Source organism: Pseudonaja textilis, chromosome 2 (genome assembly GCF_049901715.1).
Source record: "Pseudonaja textilis isolate UNSWEBS1 chromosome 2, rPseTex1.2, whole genome shotgun sequence".
Classification (NCBI taxonomy): domain Eukaryota; kingdom Metazoa; phylum Chordata; class Lepidosauria; order Squamata; family Elapidae; genus Pseudonaja; species Pseudonaja textilis.
The window spans coordinates 127,174,401-127,194,145 of NC_141991.1; the positions used below are offsets into that span (position 1 = coordinate 127,174,401).

The 19,745-nt window shown below is 39.0% G+C and overlaps 1 protein-coding gene across 6 annotated transcripts in view; it reads right to left on the bottom strand.

Annotated features, from left to right (window-relative positions):
• ASIC1 (acid sensing ion channel subunit 1) overlaps positions 1-19,745 on the bottom strand; it is a 224,358-nt gene that overhangs the window by 19,169 nt on the left and 185,444 nt on the right. The window contains exons 1-2 of one of the 6 annotated variants that reach the window (XM_087922992.1): positions 18,539-18,708; positions 13,512-14,785 (exon numbers count right to left, since the gene is read on the bottom strand). The exons of 3 other annotated variants lie outside the window; for them this stretch is intronic. In XM_087922992.1, the coding sequence (XP_087779118.1) occupies positions 13,512-14,150 (639 nt within the window). In that variant the 5' untranslated portion in view covers positions 14,151-14,785; positions 18,539-18,708. Of the gene's footprint in view, positions 1-10,913; positions 10,934-13,511; positions 14,786-18,538; positions 18,709-19,745 lie in introns of those variants that run through there. 2 more of the 6 variants (XM_087922993.1, XM_087922994.1) reach the window with 2 other exon arrangements.

The following is a 19,745-nucleotide window of genomic DNA, read 5'->3' on the forward strand; positions in this document are numbered from 1 at the left end:
CAACAAGGTGCAGTGTGCTCTTTTTATCTTTTATAAGCTGCGCTATTTCCTACCTTAACAAACCCCCTCCTTACTAGTTTAAATTTTTATGTTTGCATTTTATTTTAAAGGAAAAACTTTAGTATTAATGATTTCTTTCCTTTTTTTTTTAACGGATTAGTCTTTTTCTCTCTCTCTCTCCCTCCCCTGTATTTTTTTTCTCTATTTACCTTACATATTGGTTTTTTTTATGGTTTTCTTTTTTTTATGCATCCTTTTATACCTGAGACCTCTTAATTGGATTAAGGTGTTGAAGAACCTGAAGAACTTTTTTTTCCTCCTTATTAGTTTTTTACCTTTTACTTTTCTGCCTTTTTCAGGATTTAACAATTTTTTCTTTTTTGTGTGTGTTTATGCTTTTTTCTACCATTTTTGAGTTTTTACTGCTATCTAGCCAATCGATGGGATTAAGGTATACAAGAACCTGAAGAAATATTATTATTATTATTATTATTATTATTATTATTATTATTATTATTATTATTATCGCTACTATTTGGTTTCATCTTTCCTACCATTTTTATTTGGAATTGTAATTGGTTATTTCACAAGTGGATTAAGGTCTAGAAGAACCTGAAGATTTTGAATTGTTTGAAATGAGTAGGAAACTAACAGCCCCTGGTTCCTCAACTTCTACTTCTTCCTCTTCACCATCTGGAGGACAACGTTCAATACAGACAATGTTACAGCAAGAAAAGGAACAGGAAAAAGTGACCCTGCAGATGATTATGTAAGGAATTCAAAATATTCAAATAAGAACAGAAAATATTGAAAAGAGAACAGAGAACATTGAACAAAGAACAGAGAAAACTGATGAAAAGGTGGAGAACATTCAACAAATGATGATGAAGTATGATGAGAGATTCCAAAAAAAATGAAGAAGATAAACAAAGAGATAAGAAGATTGGAGACATTGATAGCAGATGAACTGTGGTTGAACAAGATAAAAGTGGGATGCTGAGATGGGAGATGGACAGATCAGAATTTTATCTCAGATTCCAAAACATAGAGGAAGAAAAGGGACAAAACCTAGCTGAGATAATGATAGAAATTTTGGCTGAAGCTTTGGAAATAACTAAAGAGAAGATGATGGATGAAATAGATGAGGTTTATCGAGTCTTCACAAGATATGCAATGAGAAATAGCTTACCAAGAGAAGTTCACATCAGATTTACAAAGAAAGCCATTAAAACGCAAATATTGCAAGTGGCAAGAGAGAAAACATTGAAATATAAAGACAAGGAGATTGTGGTCCTGAAACAAGTACCCAGAAGAGTGAGACAGATGAGAAGAGAATACTGATTTCTGACCAAAATGCTACTTAAAAAAGAGGTGAATTATAGATGGCTGATTCTAGAAGGTTTAATGTTCAAATGGCAAGAACAGAGACATAGAATTGACTCAATTGAGAAAGCTGAATCATTTTACACAGAATTTTTTGGAGGGAAAGAGGAAGAGGCAGAAAAAGAAATCTCACTAATTGAATTCCAAGAGGACTGCCAAATGGCGACTGAAAAAGAAGAAGGTGCAGTAGGTGGAAAGGTGGAAGCTAAAGAACAATGTGAACCAAGATCTATGAGAGATGCTAAACCTAACTACAAAATATAATCATGGAAGAAAAAAAACCGATTACAATTAATATAAATGGACTTAAGTCAGCTGTTAAAAGAAGGAAAACTTTCCATAAATTAGAGAAATTAAAATTTGATATAATCTGCCTACAAGAAGTACATATCAAAAAGCAACATGAACAACTGTTGATACAGCCAAAATTAGGGGAAATATTTACTTCTTTGACACAATGCAAGAAAAGAGGAGTGGTTTTATACATTAAAGATATTATCCCAGTGAAATTGATCTATACTGATGACGATGGAAGAACACTAATGGTGGAAATAATGGACAATAATATGAAAACACTCCTGACTGCAATCTATGCCCCGAATGACAATCAAGAAGAATTTTATAAAAAAATTACACATGAAAATAATTGAACTGGACTATGCTAATATAGTTATGATGGGAGATTTTAATGGAATTGTAGATAATAAACTGGACTATACAGCACAGAAAACAACAAAGCAAAACAGAAATCCTCTCCCTAAATCTTTTTTTAAAATGGTAGATGAAATAAATTTAAAAGATACTTGGAGAGAAAGAAATGCTAAAACTAAACAATACACTTTCTACTCAAATAGACATTTATCATGGTCGAGAATAGATATGATATGGATGTCAACAGAATTGTTAGCTAATATTCAAGAAATAAATATTGAAACAAGTACTTGGGAAGATCACAATCCAATGACAATTAAATGGAAAGGACAAAGAAGAAGATCTAGATGGACATTAAATAATACTATATTAAAGGAAAAAGACTTCACACAGTGGATGGAGAAAGAACTGCCCTTCTTCTTCAGAGAAAACAAAAAAGAAGATACATCAATCCAGAATGTATGGGATACAATGAAGGCATATGCCAGAGGCTTGATAATAGACTATACAAGGAAAAGAAATACTATGAAAAGACTAGCCTCTAAGGCATTAGAGGATGAGTATAAAGGACTTGAAAAAGAGCTACAGAAAATGCCACAGAAAAAAAGACATTAAGTTAAAAATGGATATAATCAAACATAAAATGGGTCTAATAGAAAAAGAAGAATTAGCACAGAAAATCAGAGGTGCTAAACAGAACTATTTTGAAGATGCAAATAAACCAGGTAGATGGTCAGCATATAAATTGAGAAAGGAGAAAGAATCAAGGAAAATATTGCAATTAATAGATGACCAAGGCCAAATTTGCTATGGTAGTGAAGAGAAGAAGGAAATTATATGAGACTATAATGGGAAACTATACAAACAAGAGAATATTGATGAGGAAAGAGTTAAACAGTATTTGCAGAATGCTAATTTACCCCAGATACCTAAAGAGATTGAAACAATGTTAGAAAGCAATGTAAGGATGATGGAGTTAACTGAAGCACTCAAGAAGCAAAATAATGGAAAGGCACCAGGTCCAGATGGACTTCCGGCAGAATTTTACAAAACACTACAAGAATCGTTGAACCTTCCATTGCTAGAGGTTATGAATGAAGTTATGTTAAAGAAGAAGATACCTAAATCATGGTCAGAAGCTTATATTACACATGTCCCAAAAGAGGAGGCCGATCCATTATAAATTAAGAACTATAGACCAATTTCCTTACTAAATGCAGATTATAAAATTTTTGCTTCAATATTGGCAGAAAGACTTAAAAAATACTTAAACAATTTTATCCACCCTGATCAAAATGGATTTCTACCAAAGAGACAAATTAAAGATAATATGAGAGTAATCTTGGACACTTTGGAATACTACGAGGCACATTCTGAAAAACAAATGGCTTTGATATTTTTAGATGCACAGAAGGCATTTGATAATGTCAATTGGCAATTTATGTTATTACAACTGAAACAGATGGGCTTTCCTAAAAAATTTATTCAAGCAATAGAAGTTATATATCATAAGCAAACGGCAAAGGTAATGATAGAGGGAGAACTGACAGACTCTATTGATATAAGAAAAGGAACAAGACAAGGGTGCCCACTATCACCTCTGTTGTTTGTGCTAACCTTGGAAGTGCTAAACAGAAATATTAGAGAAGAAAAGGATATAAAAGGGATGAAAATTAAACAGGAAGAATTTAAGTTGCAAGCATTTGCAGATGATCTGGTTTTCATCTTAGAAGACCCTCTAGAAACAGCATCAAAATTGATAGAAAAGATTGAGGCATATGGAAAAGTGGCTGGTTTGAAAATAAACAAAAATAAGACAAAGATCTTGACAAAGAATATGCTATCAAGACAAAAGGAAGAACTGGCAGATCTATTGAAAATTCAGGTAACAAACAAGATTAAGTACTTGGGGATACATTTGACAGCAAGATGCAGTACACTAAAAGAGAATAATTATATCAAACTTAAGCAGCAGATAGCGTTAGATTTGGCAAAATGGGAAAATTTACAACTGTCATTAATAGGGAGAATATCAACAATCAAGATGAATATACTACCTAGAATTTTATTTTTGTTCCAAACAATTCCAATTAGGCTTGGAAAAGATTACTCTGAAGATTTAAATAAAATCATGTTGAAATATATATGTCAAGGAAAGAAAGTGAGAATAAAGCTAAAGCTTTTGCAAGATGCTAGAATAAGAGGAGGATTTGGTTTGCCTAATTGGGAGTTGTATTACCAAGCTACAAATTTGATGTGGGTTAAGGAATGGATAACATTAAGAAACACTAGTCTGTTGACATAAGAAGGACATGATCTGTTGTTGGGGTGGCATGCTTTTCTATGGTATAAAGCAGTGGTCAGGGAACAGGGGTAAATTACCCCAAATGGGGTAAAAGTGAAAATCTGGGGGTAATGAGGAGGTTGCGCTGGCCAATGGCGGAACTATCGGCATAGCAGCAGTTATTAAAAACACCCTTGAGGCAAATTTATCCCTCCACCCCACCCTTGTTTCCTGGGTCGGAAATGACTCCAGGCTAGATTCTGCAAGAGCCGCGCCGCCCGTTTTTTAGGGAAGGCGAGCTTCTGGCATAGGGCAGAGCATTTTGGGAAAAGGGACGCTTTCCCCGCGCTGCGATGACCGCACGCTTTTCGCGCGCAGTTTGTGTCACCGTGGCTCCCAAATATCATCCTCCCTTCCCGCTTCCTCGCCCCCAGGCCCTGCCTGCCTGCCAACTAGCCAGCCAGCCCGGCTCCTCCCGAAGCCTCTCATCACTGCCAGGCACACAGGAAGCGAAGAGGCACCTGCAACTGCCGCCTTGGCCCCGAGAAAATTCCCAGAAGCCCTCGGGAGCCTGGTGACATTTCATTCCCTGGAGCGAGCTATCCCGCCTTCTTCCCAGCTGCGGGGGAGGGCACCTCCTCCCGCCTCGACCTCCAAATTATGTGTCAGCAGCCTGAGGTGGCCGGGAGGGGAGAGGCCGGGAGGGTAACGTCTGCGTTTATAAATTTTTGGGGGTAAGAGGTAAAAAAGTTCCCTGACCCCTGGTATAAAGGAACTAAATCACAGGGGTATTTTAGAAGACATTATATACGGGAGTCTCTGTGGTTAAACTGGGAGAAGACTAAAAGACATTGTTATTTGAAAATTCCAGTCTGGCTATCAACTATTGAAGCATTTTCTTATTCTATAATATATAAAAAGGAACAAACAGTTAGATATGGTGAAATGTTGAATGAAAAGGGTGAACTTAAATCTATACAAAAATTAGAGGAACAAGGTATAAAGATGAATTGGTTTTCATATGCGCAAATACATTCAAGGTATGATAAAGACTCTAAAACAGAAGGTTTCTATGATAAACTGACTGATCTAGATAAGATTTTGACAGGTACTCATGAAAAGGTGATTAAAAAATTGTATGGATATTTATTAGAAATTAAACTAGAAGAACAAGTTAAAGAAACAATGATTGCTTGGGGAAAGAATTTTGGATATGGGATTGATCTAGAGAAATGGCAAAAATTGTGATCTCAAAATTATAAAATGACAATGTCAACAGCATATAAAGAAAATTTCTATAAGATGTTTTAGAGGTGGCATTTCCCCCAGACAAGAATAGCAAGAATGTTCAAGAACAAATCTGAAAAATGTTGGAAATGTCATCAGACACCTGGCTCATATTACCATATGTGGTGGACTTGTGCGGATACTAAAAAATATTGGACTAAAATCCACACGTGGTTGGAAAAAATGACAAAAAAGCATATAGATTTGAAACCAGAGATATTTTTATTGGGAATTTTACCTGAAATATATAGTAAAGAATTGAAATACCTGATTGTAAATGTATTAACAGCGGCTAGGATTGTATTTGCTAAAAATTGGAAAAATGAGAAAATACCATCACAGGAGGAAATGATTAAGAAAATATTGGAATGTGCTGAAATGAATAGATTGACATTTGAAATCAGAGAACAAGATGATAAACAATTTTATAAAATCTGGGATCTATTCTATCAATCGTGAGAAAATAAAACATGGTAATGAAATATGTAGATTCTTAGAAAATAATAAATATATAAAGATGTATTATTTTCTTATTATATCTACAAAATGATTGTAGGATAGATTTGAGATAATAAAATGAACTGTCACAAAACAATTTAAGTAAAATATGATTATTCGTAAAACCTGAATGAATAAAATTATAGTCAAATGATTGATTAACAATGATATTAATGTATTTAGTACTTGATTGAAAATATGAGAATATATACAATGTAATTGTAATTGAAGACTACGAAATGGAAGCACAAAACAATTTGTAAACCAACCGGCACACTGTATGTATATATATATATGGAAAATGGCTTGATGTTTTTATGTTTTGTTTGTCTATGTTCGTCTTAAAAACCAATAATTTTTTTTAAAAAAAGAAAATGTAGCTAGCCCCAGTGGTGCTCTTACATCCTTCAGTATGAACAACAACAATAACAACAACAGCAAATCACAGTGAAAGTGAACAAATACAAGGTCAGCTGAGCGTATTCACGGGTTGCATCTTCCATTAAAAGACAGACTCTGCCCTGCTGGCATTTACATTCTTCTGCTGCTGGGTAATTCATCTTCTACAGGTGGCCAAATAAAAGTCCCTGCCAAGCAATTCATATAACAAATAGCCAAAGGAATAACATTTGGCAACTGCTGCTCGAGGAAAGCTTAAAGTATTTGTAGACATGTCTGGGTATTCTTGTTTCTGCCTTGTTGGCATGTTTGTGCCAAATTCTTGAAAGAATAAAATTCAGAGACAGACTGGGACAGACCATTCTGCATAAAGGAAATATGCAAGGTTTCTTTTTCTGCACCCCAAACCCCCATACATGCAGAGATTGTCTATCTGTAAAGATGTGCCATAATTTGCTTTTTCCTTCTGCCGAGTTCTATAGAGTACTTATATATAAGTCTGTCTCCACAGAAAGTCTGCTTGGTGTAATGCTTAAGGCAGGCAGGCTGGAGGCCAGGGGACTGGGAGTTCTAGTTCTGCCTTAGGCACAAAGCCAGCTGGGTGATCTTGGGCCAATCACTTTCTCTCAGCCCTAGGAAGGAGGCAATAGCAAACGACTCTAAAATCTTTGCCAAGAAAACTTCAGGGACTTTTCAGGCAGACTCTAAGAATCATGTTGCATACACAGAATTTCGTTGTTGCATACAAAGAAAATCTATATAAGATGTTTTATTATTGGCATTTAGTGCCATCTAGGCTTGCAAAGATATACCCCAATCTAAACCCAAACTGTTGGAAATGTAAACAACCGCAAGGTACCTTCTTCCATGTCTGGTGGCTATGCCTGGAAATTAAAAAAATATTGGACCAAAATACAAGCATGGCTAAATGAAATTACCCACTGTAGCTTAGAGTTGAAGCCTGAATTGTTTCTCCTGGGAATTATTAAGGGCAAATACCCTAAAAAGATTAAATATTTGATTACACACATTATTATGGCAGCAAGAATTGCACTAGCACAAGCTTGGAAAATGTCTACCACACTGTTGAGGTAATTCCCCGTTAGGAGAATGAGCGCATACAGGGAGACGTAGTGAGAGTAATGTTGAATAATACACATACAGCACACAGATACACTGTACAGTAAATGTAGGTTTTTAGCAAAGTTCAAGATAAGCATTCCACGTCATTCACAGGTAAAGCAGTCAGTGTTCAGTTCAGGGATAATCCAAATATCAAAGTCCAGTATCAAAAACAGTTCAGTAACAGACTTATATCAACGATCAGTAACAGTCATTAGGAGGAATGGCAAAACTCTCCAACAGAAGTAACAGAGAGTCACCGAGACTCAAACACACACTCCAGAAACACCCAGAACAAGAGCTAAACAACCCAGGTTTCTGGATCCTTCTTAGGGCCGTTTGATGAACCACACCCAATTACACTTTTAGCATTCCCTTAAAGAGGCAGTATTAAAATGTCTATCCTGGTTTATATATTTTCCAACCCAACTATTAGGTGACTTACATTCCTAACACACACCGTCAGATGGTGTAATAATTCTTAAAATTTTTGAATGTGCAGAAATGGATACACTCACCATGGAATTGAATAAGAAATAGGACTCGGAATACTATACAATTTGAAATAATTGGTACCAATGGATAGACAGCAAAATATGAAAGATATAGGATAAAAGGGAAAAAATATATCTTGTATACTTATATGGCTAATGAGAACCTGTTAAAATGGATGGATATTTGGAATGCATAAGTACGACCAAGACTTTATACTATCTTTTTGTATTTTTCAGGTTTCTGCTCTGCAGAATTAGCTAATGCTTTAAATCTAGTGAGGTTTTAGGGAATACTTTTTGATTGCACTTGATTTTAGAATCCCACAATTTCCTTGTCTCTGGTATTAACCATTAAAGTTCACTTCCTTGTTCTTGAGTCAAGGATAGAAAGCAAGTATTGATAGTTACTAAGATTCCTGCAAAGACATCAAGATTTGGGTAATTTATAGAAAAGAATATTTGTAGCCCAGGGTTGAACTGTGGGGTCCTTGCTGCTCTCTGAGCTTGGTGTGAGCTTCTTGTGGATGTTTCACTACCAAACTAGATAACAACATCAGTGCTAGTTTGGCAATGAAACATCTGCAAGAAAACAACGAAGCTCAGGAAACACCAAGGACCGCCACAATTTATACTCATTCTTATTAATGAACATTTAGATAACCACAGTGTTGGTAGTAAGATCTTTCTCTATACAAATGCTACTCTCTGGGTTTCAGGCAAATAAAATCTAATATCTTCCCATCCCCTCAAAGACTCCACTCCCTGCAAAGGGCACCCAGTATGCATTGATGCTTCTTGATTTGTTAATCCCGAATTAGCATGTATCATTCAAAGCAATTATTCAATTATTTAGGAAAACATGTACTTGTAGATTGGAAGCCTAAATTGTAGCATAGTTATGAATAATGCATAAATTATAGCAAATATTTAAATTAACCATTTAATTATTAATTATTGAATTAACTGTTAGCTAATGACTGCTGCATTTTTAAAAAGCATCCTGTTGTTATTTTTTTGTTATGCTTTTAGGATAATCAGTATGGGGGGGAAAATGGTTTTCCTGTAGTAGGAAGTTAGCACCCACCCCTCTCCTAGAAAAATGAAATATCCTAGAAATGGTAAAAAGGCAGAATATTTTTCCTAAAAAGAGTAGAAACTCAGAAGCAGAACCTCACCTCAGAAGCAGAAACTCAGCCCCCACCCCCACCCCACCCCGTTTGCTAATGGGCCATTATTCTGGCCTAGGCCAGCCTATTTTACATAACAAAAATTTCCAGGTAGAGCTATAATAGGAATTTCCCAAAGCCCTTTCATTACATCATCATCCAGCAAGGTTCAACAAAGCCTGGGACTCAGGACAGTCTGAGTTGCCCGTGCATGGCCTCATGGGAATCTGACAACTAATCAGAATACAAGTTCAAATTCAAATCCCAACAGAGGGTATAAAACCCAGGCACACTCAGCATATCAGCCCTTCCCTCTTTTCCTTCATTTTGAAGCATATGATTGTTCCTTTCACGTTGGAGCTCTAAGCCATGTGGTCTTGTCCACCATTAACCATCTTTCCAAACAGCCTCCATGTTTCCAGTGTCTTTTTCCCCACTTGGAACTGAAGCCAGAAGGATAATTCTTCCAACACTTCTTAAGAAGATTCAATTACAATTTCTTTAAAGGAGAATGCAATGAAAAAGAAGATATCCCAGCTGGACAACATCTCAAGCAGAAGTTTGCCTTGACACTTGAATCTTCTCTAGATATAAAAGCGAAATACCACTCATGCATCATCACAAAATCTCCAGAACCGTAAAGCCTGCAAACTTGAAATTTGGCACGTATGTTCCTCTTGGCTTCTAGGTGCTCACTAAGAAAGGATTTTTCGAAATGACCACCAGGGCATTAGTATTTTGTATATTATTATTAACACGCTCTGATGCTAAGTTCTACTTCCCCTCTCCACCTGAAAAGAAATCTGTTCCAAATGCAAAACACGAGCAGATGAGAGGAGTTTTAGTTTCACAAAGGCAGCCAGCCTTAGTACAGAACAGTTGAGCTAAGCCACACCCAGGCTCCTTGCTGTCTCCTTCTTGCTCTCACAGTAAATGCTGTTTCACTTTCCAAACAGGACGCTAGCCAAATGAATACCGATGGATGCTGGTAGACAGAGGCAGAGTTCCCCCACACCCCTTATTTTCCTCCCCCAAAACTAAGCCTGATCACATAGTTTTGTAGCGAAGCATGGGTATAGAGCTAGTATGTCATATTATGTACCTGGGATTGCCGCATCAACGAAAAAGTAGCTTATAGTATTTCAAAAGGGTTTGTTGCTTTTCCTTCAGCTATGGTATTTGCTGAAAAATGGAAAGTGGGGAGAAGATGTTACAGTTCTGTGTACCTTTTGGGGAGGAGTCATATGGTTTTACGTTTTAATTCAGGGAATTACTTTGGCTTCTCCTTAGCCTACTGCTATAAAAGATTGTGGTTTGGGAGTAGGTAGATAGTATGATCTCAGAAGCTCCTTGGACAGGAAGGACCTGTATGTCCTAGAAAAGAGCAAACTGAGAAATGTTGGGGTCAGTCAGGGACTGTTAGAGCCATCAGCTATGAAGTCTGAGCTGAGCTGTGGTTTGGGAAAAGATCTTTCCTCACCTTTCTTTTCTTCCAGCGTCTGTCATATTGTTTGCTTAGGTTGCTGAGTCACCTGCTCAGATCACCCCTGTGGTTAGCATTATGCTTTCCTTTCTCTTTACTTGAGGCTTTGTTTTCATTCTCTTTATTCACTGAAACTGTTGATTTACCCAGTTTAGTCTCTTGATGGAGTCCGAGATTTGTTTTACTCATTTGAGGAGAATCTTTTCAGTTTTTCTCTCTGGAACAGTCAACGGCCTCCTGCTACAAAGGTTTGAGAGTAGGGCCAGAATCAACAGCTTGGAGTGACCAAAGGAGGCAAACTTCACAGGAAATCATTATCAGTTTCCTGGGGAGAAGAAACAAGATGGTGTAGAAGAGGAAGCTCGAGAAAGGAATTAAGAAACATGGCAGTGGCATCTGGAGATTAAGTTTGAAGACTAACAGTATGAAAATGTTCTAGGAAACTGTGAAGGGCATAGCATATTTGTTTCCCTGCCTGACATTCGCCTGAGCTACAACTAGGACAAGTTAAAATAACTCTGTTGGAAAGAACAGACAAGAAGATTCAGGGCAGCCTATATAGATGATAAAGAGGATGAAAGTTTTTTAGATGGCAGAAGAACATCAAAGCTAATGTCATTTTCTGTGCTGAAAGAAAAGAACAGGAATGGGAAAGAGTAGAATATATTTAGAACCACGGTTCAACTTCAAAAACACAATCTACATAAATACACTGAAATTCATTTTTAAACCAGGCAGCAAAAATACTCAGATACAATATTTAATAATTCAAATGACTCATGTTTTCAATTGGCAAATTATGGACAGGGAATGATATGCCTTTCTTTAATCTGTGGCTGACTGGACCACAATCACAAGATTCAGGCCTGCTAAAAGTAGCTGGGTGTGCGAATCGGTGACAAGTCTCATCAGGTTCTCATTTCCTTGTGGTCATCTGGTTTTGCTTCAGAACAAGCCACAACTGTCTATGATCCTGGTACTTGGGGAGCTATGGTTTTATTTTAGTCATAGCTATGTTCAGGCTTTCTAATCTACAGTGTAATTATAATATTTCTCTTCACTGTCAATCAGTCTCCCCCACAGAACTCCAGAGATTGGTGAGTGAACATCTGCAGCAGGAAACTCTCATATTTGGCTAGGTTCCATGTACAATTTGAACAATAAAGTTCCTGGTTTTACAATGTGTACGAAGTCTACATCATGAAACCTACTATAAGTTCACCGTTCAATCTTATCTCTATGCTACTATCCCTTTCTCTTTGTTGCTCCATTAAATTGCCATCCACTTCCTCAGTCGAAGGTTCACTATTCAACACTATGAATTTTTATTCAGTTTGCCTATTGCATTCTGTTTCTAAATTTCAGGATTAGAAAGGAATTGGAATTCCTGGTTACAACTAGAGAAAGTAACAACACTGAAATGTATTGAAGGATAGCCAAGCCAAGTAGCCAATGTATAGCTAAAGTGGTAAAGGCCAAAATGCTGTCCAAAATATTAATATATAAGTTCCAAATGCCTGGTACTTAAAAGACATGCTGACCCACAATTGACCAGTCATTGGCTGCATGTTTTCATGACTTTTGTTCACATCTCAAAGAAATGCACATTGAAATTCCAAAGGTACCCATTTTTATACATTCCAATTTCACTGAGAACAGAATGAAACAGCAGACACATCAAAGGACTAAAACACATACACCTCTGACCCTTTCCTTTCCACTGGATCCATCAAAATGAAAAAAAAGACATGGCTCAAAGAAGAAGCAAAATTATTATTTTATGTACTCCTTTAAGTTTCAGATACCACTTCTCTTTCTTGCTCTATCGTCAAGGGAGCAGGCTAAATTCTCCCCCCACCATCTAAGTTAACCCAATTGTTAGCCAAGTGCAATACAGTCCAATCCTCTTCTTTTTTAAAGTCCCACTCAGAATACCATCCTGAGAATAAAAGGCTTATTTTCTGTCACCCTGAAACAGAAAACACACAATCAATTGAACATAGTTTCAAAAAAAGGAAAATTCCCAAACTTTTTGCCTTTGAGATGAACGTCGTTCCTAATGTCTACCCGAATATAACTAAGCGTTTTGTTTTGACAATAGCACAGTATGGAAGTGGTTGGCCATTTACCTTTTTAAAGGATCTGATTGTGATTTCCCAGCTTTGTTATTCACTGAGAGCTTGCATTCTAAACTATTGGCTGAACCTGCTTCATTTATTAGTCTAGATAAGCAATAGCAATAGCACTTATATACTGCTTCACAGGGCTTTACAGCCCTCTCCAGGTGGTTTACAGAATCAGCATGTCTTCCCCAACGATCTGGGTCCTCATTTTACCGACCTCAGAAGGATGGAAGGCTGAGTCAACCTTGAGCCTGGTGAGATTTGAACTGCCAAATTGCAGTCAGCTGGCAGTCAGCAGAAGTAGCCTGCAGTACTGCATTTAACCACTGCACCACCACGGAACATAAGGTCAATGTCAGGCTGCCATCTGCCCAGTCATGGTCTAAAACCAGTGAAAAGTTAACTAGCTGGCCCTATCCATTACATGCATGACCTCACAACCTTGCATTGTGCCAGACCGCTGCAGCCCTTGCCTCCACCCACAAAATTAAAAATGGCCCCTGAAGATCAATCGATATGCCAATACTTCAGCAGTCTGCTGAAATCGTTACTTTGCAACTGCCGGACCCAACAGTTGTCTGCTGTCCTCACCAAGAGTCACCTTTCCCCCTCCTGACTTACAGTGGTGAAGTTGTGGGGGCCACAGCGCTCACCCTGAAAGTGGCAGGAGAGCAGCATTTCCTCGAGCTGGTGGCCCAGCCGGTCCAGCAAACGCTGTGTGGATTGCTCCTGTGGTGGCAAGGGGGGCAGATAATGGGAGAAGTCCAGCAGGTTGCCCAACCAGAGCCACTGGGGGTCCCACAGGAGAGTCTGCACAGCAGGCGCTGGCTGCAAGTTTTTGTTGAGGAGACCAAGCCAGTAGCCACCGAGGTGGAGATCCGCTCGACTCATGCGACGTAGCAGCACCAGGTTGTTGTTGCAGAGGGTGACAGCGGGAAAGGTCAGGTTGGGGGAGTAGAGGATATGCAGCTTGGTGTGAACAGGCCAAGAAAGCAGATAATGGATGCGGTTGGATGACCAGGTCAACAGCAAGGCCATGGATGCCAGGATAGCCATCAGCCAAAAGGCACGGTGTGGGCAGGACTGGTGCACTGAGAAGACCTGGTGAAGTCCGTGGAACTTGATTTGCTTCAGGGAAAAGCGAGGTGGGTCTACAACACAGCCACGCCTGCTGTTTTCCATATTAGCAATCGGAGAGATGGAGAAGCCAGCCTGGGTTGAAGGATGTATCTCTTTAACAAGCTGTATTCTCCTCATCATCTGAGCTCAGATTCTGCTGCTTTCTTATCTCTCTGTCTCAGTGGCTTTGGCTGGTACTGCAAAGAGGTGGGGAGGCTGTGAGAGCTGCCTGAAGGATCAGTAGCCTCTCCCAGTTACAAAGAGACTGTGTGTCGAGGAGAGCGTCAAGCTCGAAGAGCCACCTAGAGCATGCCAGAGCCAAGACAGGCAGGAGGGAAGCAGGCAATAAAAGGAGATTGGGGGGAGGGGGAGAAAAGGGGAGGAGAAGAAAGAGAGAGGAAGAGGAGAAATGGGGGTGTACGGAGATGATTCAGAGGCATTAGCTTGGTTAAGAGAAGGAAGACTTAGCTGAATAACAGAGGAAAGAACAGAAATGAAAGCCGTGTTGGCTGAAAGAAAGGAGGGAGAGAGACAGAAAAATAGCACACAGAGAAAAGTGGCACGTGGTTATTTAGAAGGAAATGGTGCTTGACAGACAGCAAAAGCAAACTCAAGTGAACTTTGGCACCTATGCAGTCAATTCAGCTGATTGAAAGCATATGTTAAAGCCACCAACAATTGTCCTTTATCCAGCATCTAGGAGCTATTCGATTCTCCCTCCTGCAGTTGCCTTGAACTAGCCACTTTCTCCATAGGGCTCTTTTGGATGAGATTTCCTGAAAAGGGACGCAAATGTTTTATTTGGATTTGCTTCTTCCTGGGCAAGCACGTAGCCCTTCGCCTCTTATTTTAAGACAAAAGAGACTCATCTACATTTTGTGTAGATGAGGGAGGAAGAGGAGGTGAGTGGCTGACTACAGTCCCTAGCACGGGAATACAGAATAACGTAAAATTGCACAATTGGTTTTAGACAAGAAGGAGACATTTTTACCTCCAGGAATTAAAATTTGTACTCTGTTTTGAGCATGGATCAACCAAGGAGATACTTGGGCTCCTTGGGACACGTACCAAAGGTACCAGCAGGCGAAGCAGATGGGGAAAATTTTCAGCACAAATACTCCTTATATTAATACTATCATCTCCCAGGAAGATGAAGGTGTGCAATATTGATTATTTGGGCATACCTGAAAGTTTAGTGGTAAAGACAAATGGGTGTTGGAAACTGTCTGAGTAAGGGTAAATATACACATCCCGGGATCCTGCAACGGTCTGAATAAGATATTCACTGAAATTCGAAGCAAGACCAGGGGACAAGTTCTTACCAGGTCTCCCACTTTAAAGAGCAAAGAGAAACAACAAGGCATGAATGGACCATGTACAGAAAATAAGTAATGACAGAAAGGCACCAAATCAGGAAACAATATCTAGCCTGTGCTTTATTCTTTGTACATAGTGCTGAAGAAGAATGGATCTATGCAGAATCTTCAAGCTCCTTCAACAAGTTCATCAGACACTGTGTGTTCAGGATGGCAACCACGAGGCCTGTCATACCAGGCAACCAGAAAACCTCCATAGATCTGTTGGGTGCATATCTCTTATCAGATGAGCACACCGCAAGCTCCTCAGATCCAAAGTTGGACAGGAGCAACAGCAGTTTGACACTCTGCCCTTTGGTGTAACTTCAGCACTCTGTGTTTACTCAAAAGATCGCAAGTCTGATAGTCCACTTAGGGTGTTCATCTTTCTGCTTATCTGGATTATCTGCTTATAAAGTGTTTTTCAGGGGAAGAACAAAGGACAGCATAAGTATGAATATTCCAATCCTGAGAAATCACAGGTTAAAATGAACTCTGGGAAAAAAAAAACCTCCTTCCCTCCAGGCAAATACTGCACTTCTATCTACAGAGAAGAGGCCTAAGTCAACGCATAATGTAAGACAAAATCAAGAGGACTTCAGAAGGAGGCAGAATGCCTGATGAAGTGGGCAGGACATCTGACCTACATATGGGCAAACTACGTAAAAGGGGTCTCTGAACACAATAATGGACTGATTAAGCTGCCAGTGTTTCTTGAAAGGGGAATAAATACTGCACGCAGAAATATTTCAAAGGATATCGTATAATAGCCCCCTTCCCTCAACTAACCTGTTTGCGACAACAGGTAACAGGCCAATGATCCTTACAATAAATTCAAGCACTGATGAGGAACGAGTGTTGGCTGGCTGGCACCTAGTTTTACATGTTATCTTGTTTTTCAGAGGCAATGTATTGGAGAGTTCCCTATGTTTCATATGCCTTATATATCTTCTGCAGAATAATTTATTTTGCATGAAAACATATACCTCCTGCAGAATAAATGACTTTGCATGAATAATAAAACTAGGTGTGTTGAGAAGCATCTACAGCATTTATGCTGCCAAACCAGGCCCAGAGTGGTGAGTATGCATGTTTTACAGGCCTACATCAGCTATTGTTAACCTTCGAAGGAGATGCTGATGTCAGGGACAGTTTGTGATATGCCAGATGGAAGCAAGAGAATCTGCACTGCGGGGAGGGGAAATGGAGGCTGCTTTCACAGAAGCATATACAGTGCTGAATGAATCACAGGCCTGGTTCAGGGTGGCCATGGGCCATTTTTAGAGGACAAACTCCTATTTAAAGCTGTGTGCCTGGAAGAGTCCACATTGACGAAAAGAACACACAGAGAGAAACATACAAAGCAGGAAGGGCCCCTGCAAGATGCTTTATTGATTGCTTTTAGGTGGGTGGCAGACTGAGCAAGAACACAGAATCCAAATTTCTCCAGCTTCCCATGGAGTAAGGGGAGTGTGGAGGAAGAGAAAGGACACAATTCTGAAGCTTGTGTGGTTTGTGTCTTTCCTATCACAACCAATATTTGCAGTACAATTCTATGCACCTCTAATTTTTAGGAATAGGTTCCTATTGAACATTGTGGCACTTACTTCCAGGTAAACAGAAGAGAACTATTTTTAAATTTGGAGCCCAAGCTTTATTTTTGCACTTTTTGCATTGCACTTTGATTTTCCTGTTTTGCAATCTTACCACCAATTCTCTTTTTCTATGTACATCAAATGTACACAAATGTACAAATTTTTGCACATGCTCAAATACATTAGTTAAGTCCCAGCAGCAGCATTCACACATCATATTAAGCCCAGCAAGGTTTAACCTTGGTTAGTTTTTCTACGGCTTAATATTTTGTAAAGAATCCAGTCAGTTTGATTACTTTATAGCTTGGTACATTGGGCAAACCCAGAAAAACGAATCAATTCATTCATGTTGGACTTTGAAAGAAAATAACGCTTAAAGTCTTTGAGGGAACATAGCCATTTACAAAAGCTTATAGTATAATAAATCAATTAAAGACTTTTAAGACACCCCAGGACTCTATTACTGTTTTTGTTACAGAGTAATGCCATTTAGCCTTCACTTTGAGAATTGCTACCATAAATCTAGGGACCGCCTGGGGATCAAGAGGGTATGCAGTCTGAGCCCAGGATGGGGATTGTGAATGGAAAAGATGCAGCCAATACTTTAAAAAAATATTACAAAGGCAATAATTTCCCCTGCTGAAAGTAATGCTTTTATTTGCAGAAGCAGTGAGTTTTCACATTACTCTTCTTACACACTATTATTTCTTGAGCTCTAATATAGGTCTCTCTCTTTCTCTCTCTAATTACACTTTCAATCCTACCGAACTCTAGAGAATTTCTCAGTAAACATATGTAAAGTTTACTATTAATCATTACAGATATTACCTGTTCAACAACAGTGCAGTACAAAATATGATCTAAAATGTCATAGCCTTAAAGATACAGAGAGAATCTGGAAGGCACCAGATTACCTACTTAGATGCACACAGAATAACTGCCCGCCCCCACCTCATCCTGCATTATTTAAGGCTACAAAATCCATTTTACAAGTAGGCAATTTTTTTCTCGATTGGCAGCAACTCCTAGTGGCAGGAGCAATCTTGTTTTTTTTTCTTTCTTTCCTGAACTATTCTTGATTGAGCTAGGACCCCTGTCAGCATACAAAATACCCTTGTGGAGAATCCCACTTATTGTCCCACCTTAAAACCTTTAAGATTCACAATTCATTAAACATAATTATATAACAAAAGTTATGCAGGGTCCCAATGAGTCACAGGTACAGATCTCAGTGACCAAGAATGCATGTGCAAAGTCAACATTCCTGTATGCAATGTATTTCTTCTCCGTCTCTTTTTGCTTTTCAACTGGGGCTCCCTCATGTGGCACCCCTGTGCGATGAACTGGTTGTAGCAGCCCTGACTGAGCCAAGATTCAACACTTCAGTAAGTGCCATTGAATCCGATCCAGGATTCTTGATAAGAGTTTAAGTAAAAAGGATTCTAGCAATGATTCAAGGCAGAGGCTATGCAGAAAAATATGCCTGACCTGCCCTAAACTTCCTAAATTCTAGTATTTCAGATTGGCAGCCCACCACCTCTTTCCATACTAGCGCCAGGAGGAGAGGATGATTGCTTACTTCCTGCCACAACGAGCCTTGTCTGCTGATTTTGCAAAGGAGATTGCTGCTGTTAAGGTCCTCAGGAGTCTTCCACCCCTTTCCGTTGGCAGATCCTATGTGATTAGAGAGACCGCGAAGCAAACTTCTCTTTGCTGAGTCTGACTACAGTTGTTTATCCACTGATAATGGACAGCAACTTGTCAAGGACATGGCGAAATAGTGCTGAGCTCAATAAAATGAAACTTTAAAGGTCAACATATCCTTGAATTCTGATGAAGGCATATAGGCACTTTTCTTGGTCATGCTATAGTTTAGCACTGCTCCTCCGCCCCCCAACTTCCCAGTGTAGTCTAGATGCATTAATATATGGTGGAAAATATTAACGGGGAAAATTCTTCGGCACATACTCAGGGGTTGGATTCCACCAGTATAACAACTGGTTCAGTGATCGCACGCTCTGCATTTAAAAAAGGGCAAGCCCATACTTACTTCAACTGCAGCCTTTGTGAAGAAAACAGCTGAGGCACGGCAAACCATTCTGCCATGTGAATCAGCTGTGCTTTAAACAAAGGCATAAAGCACAGTAAAAGAGCAAAGGCAGGCAGGCAGGTGGGCTCACTTCCTCATCGCAGAAAACTTGTTCGGAGCGTGCTGAACATGGGAACAAGGGGTTTGCCCAATCTGGTCCGAACCGGTAGAATTCCAGCATGCACATGTTCCATCATAGTGCCAAAATTATGGGGAGAGAGGAAGGTAGGATTTTAATGAAATGTATGCGCTCTGTCCTCTGATTATCTGGGGATAAATTAAATCAGATCATGTTTGTTTTACACACACACACACACACACACAGTATTTGCATTAGATTGTAACAATTTTTTCACTATTTTGAAGCATTTATCCTTTTTGTTGATAATGCATGTCTTTCTATGTTTTGTTCCTTCTGTCTTTTTATGTTATTTTTAAAAAAGCAACAACAATTGTTTTAAATAAACAATGTAAGTGCGAAAATACAGAGTTTTCCTTATGATGGTACAGTGAATCTTTCATCATTTTGGCATTTTTAAGAATAGGTGCCTTTGGCTCCCTCTACTGTACCCTGAGTAAATACATGTATTTCCTCTGGTGTGACTAGAATCAAGTTTGTTGTGAGAGAAGGGAGTGATGAATGCTGCCAAGGCCACCCTGCCTCCAGTTTCCCCCAGGGCTGTCTCCAGGGGTGAAA